Genomic DNA, 2,741 nt, shown 5'->3' on the forward strand with positions numbered 1-2,741 from the left:
CGAATTACTACTTGCGATTATCTACCCAGATGCGCTGACGAATTCTATATATACCCGATTGAGCAATGCCTTTTTAATCGGCATGATCGTTGGGATGTTACTCTTCGGTGTGATTGTGGATCAACTGGGCCGCAAGACCGGAGCTGTTGCAACCACTGTCCTTCTTGTGCTCGGAATCGCCCTTTCAACAGCTGCAAATGGAACTTCTCCAACAGGCCTCTTCTGGATGCTGATAATAGCAAGAGGCATAGCGGGTGTTGGAGCTGGTGGCGAGTGTAAGTCATGTCTCCCGACTGATGTTTTACCTTTGGCGTAGCACTATCCCCCCGCATGCACCGCGAACTCATTACATCTTCATACACTAACCCCATCCAAATAGACCCGGTTTCTGGTGCTGGCGCTGCCGAAGCTACCGACGAGAGCGGCAAGTACCGCAAACGTAGGGGATTCATGTTTGCCATGCTTGCAGACTTGTCAAGCTCCTTAGGATATGTCTGGGGTGGCTTGGTCCCTTTGTTGCTTCTGCTCTGTGTTGGTCAAAGAGAAGACAAGTACCCAATTGTATGGAGGACTTCATTTGCTCTTGGCGCGATTCCGCCGCTCGTGATCTTCTGGTTTCGTCTTAGAATGGCAGTATCTACAGCCTACAGGAAATCAGCTCTACGGAAACAGCGCACGCCTTACGTGCTTGCTCTGAAGAGATATTGGCGCTCCCTCATAGGATGTGCGGGCACTTGGTTTCTATACAACTGGATCTCGATTCCTTTTGGCATCTTCAGCTCAACGATCATCTCACGTGTCAATGTAGGAGACAGCTTGGTGAAAACACTTGGCTGGGGAGTCGTCATAAACTGCTTCTATCTTCCAGGACCATTTATTGGTGGATATCTCTCGGACAAGATCGGCCGTCGAAAGACGATGGCATTGGGCTTCACTTTGCAAGCTATATTAGGTTTTGTGCTTGGCGGTGCTGCTGGACCTATCCAGAAAATCTTTCCACTGTTTGTAGTCCTATACGGCATCTTCCTCACGCTTGGTGAAGTTGGACCCGGGAGGTAAGTGCAGCGCGTCAATGTTTGCTTCAGGTGTATGAGCTAATGAATGCGCGCAGCACCGTCGTTCTGACTGCTTCGGAATGTTTCCCGACGTCTATCCGGGGACAGATGATGGGCTTCGTTTCAGCATGGTCAAAAGCTGGAGCAGCTATTGGAACCCAGGTTTTCACTGCCATTCTCAATGCTTATACAGATGACCCGGAGTATGGAAATCGAGTGGCATTCCTTATCGGATCAAGCTTTGCGGTTCTGGGTGCTCTTGTGGCTATCTTTGTCATACCCGAAGTGTCAAGACGTCTTGACGACGACGATGAAGCATGGAAGAAGTATCTGGCCGAACATGGATGGGAGGCAACTTGGGGTGACAATGTCACAAAAGACCCGCGTGGTGTGATGCTGGATCGAGCGGTATCGTAGATTCAGGCAAGAGTTAAGAAGTATGCAGAAGTATGCAGAAGCACAATTTGTATGTATTGACAAGTACCATTATTGGTTGCTATGGTGTTGGCTAGACATCCTTAAGTTGCTTTCTTCTTACCCCCTAGCATCAGGAAAGTTGGGCCAATGTCCGCTGTCATCCACCACTTAGATCCATCAAATTTGCCATCGCCAGGGCGGCCCCATTCGTGGAAGTAGACCAGTTCAAACCCTGCTTTCAGGACGGTGTTGACATATGTATCTACTGTCCAGTGATTCTTATCCACATCGTGTCCAAGCCAGTGGTGACGCCGGCCGCCCTCATCCCAATAGTGGTTCAACGCCCAATGGGGAGTCCCATCAAGTTGACTACACGTTTCGCGACGAACCGGCGCAGTATAAATTGGGTGCTCTGTCGAGAAGTAAAAGTGGCCACCAGGCTTCAAACTTGCATAAACCTTGGAGAATAGCCCGGGAAGGTCTTGAAGATAGTGTACTGCTAGAGAGCTGAAGGCAAAGTCATATTTGGACGTGTCGAGCTTAACACTATCCAAGTTCGCAACTTCGAACTTCATGCTGTCTGCACCAGATGCAGACTCAATAGCCTTCGTCGCTAGCTCAATTTGTGATTTTGAGAGATCAAAGCCATGGGTTGAAGAAGCGCCTTGAGTCATTGCTAGTTGACTGAACCACCCATCGCCGCATCCAAGATCGAGGACCGATGCATTGCGAAGCGAAGGTAAGATGGCGACGAGCTCCTCCGCTGTCATTGACCCACCCATAATCCCATTCTTCTCGGCACTGGCTCGCAGTTGCCTGAAGACGGCGAAGAATTCAGGGTCATCGTAGATGTTTTGCGTCATTATAGATAGGCCAGTAGTGAGTGTTGAGGTTCTTGAATGAAATCTGAGATAAGCTGGTCGATAGAGATAAGGAAACACATGTAACTAATGACAGACCTGGCGCTAATGTCAACGTGATGGGCAAGCGACCCAACCATTATATGCAGGGCGGCATCACAGTTGCATTCGCATTTGGTAGGATACTTCACAGCTATAGAGTACAGCAAATAATGGATTGTATGAGCCCTAATAACCCTCTATACTTTTCGCTGTCCTCGGCTTCCTCTCCCAAAGTAGGAATGTGGAGAGCCAAACAACCAGACTGAAATATAACATAGCTCTCATCTGAGCACGATAACCATCAGAAAACACCTGCCGAACGGCATCCCGAGTTTCATCGGGGAGCATCTTTATATTTTGGACAGAG

The 2,741-nt window shown here is 48.9% G+C and overlaps 1 protein-coding gene across 1 annotated transcript; it reads left to right on the top strand.

The window, feature by feature from the left end:
• Nucleotides 1-226: 226 nt before the first annotated feature.
• UCRPA7_6989 (putative metabolite transporter protein) lies at nucleotides 227-1,472 on the top strand (the record flags this gene model as incomplete). The annotated part of the gene is made up of 4 exons (XM_007919524.1): nucleotides 227-275; nucleotides 380-439; nucleotides 869-1,055; nucleotides 1,112-1,472. 4 exons carry the CDS (start codon nucleotides 227-229, stop codon nucleotides 1,470-1,472), a joined length of 657 nt encoding a protein of 218 aa, XP_007917715.1.
• Between the last annotated feature and the right edge of the window lie 1,269 nt (nucleotides 1,473-2,741).

Source organism: Phaeoacremonium minimum, assembly GCF_000392275.1.
Source record: "Phaeoacremonium minimum UCRPA7 unplaced genomic scaffold PA7_03_scaffold_496, whole genome shotgun sequence".
Taxonomy (NCBI): domain Eukaryota; kingdom Fungi; phylum Ascomycota; class Sordariomycetes; order Togniniales; family Togniniaceae; genus Phaeoacremonium; species Phaeoacremonium minimum.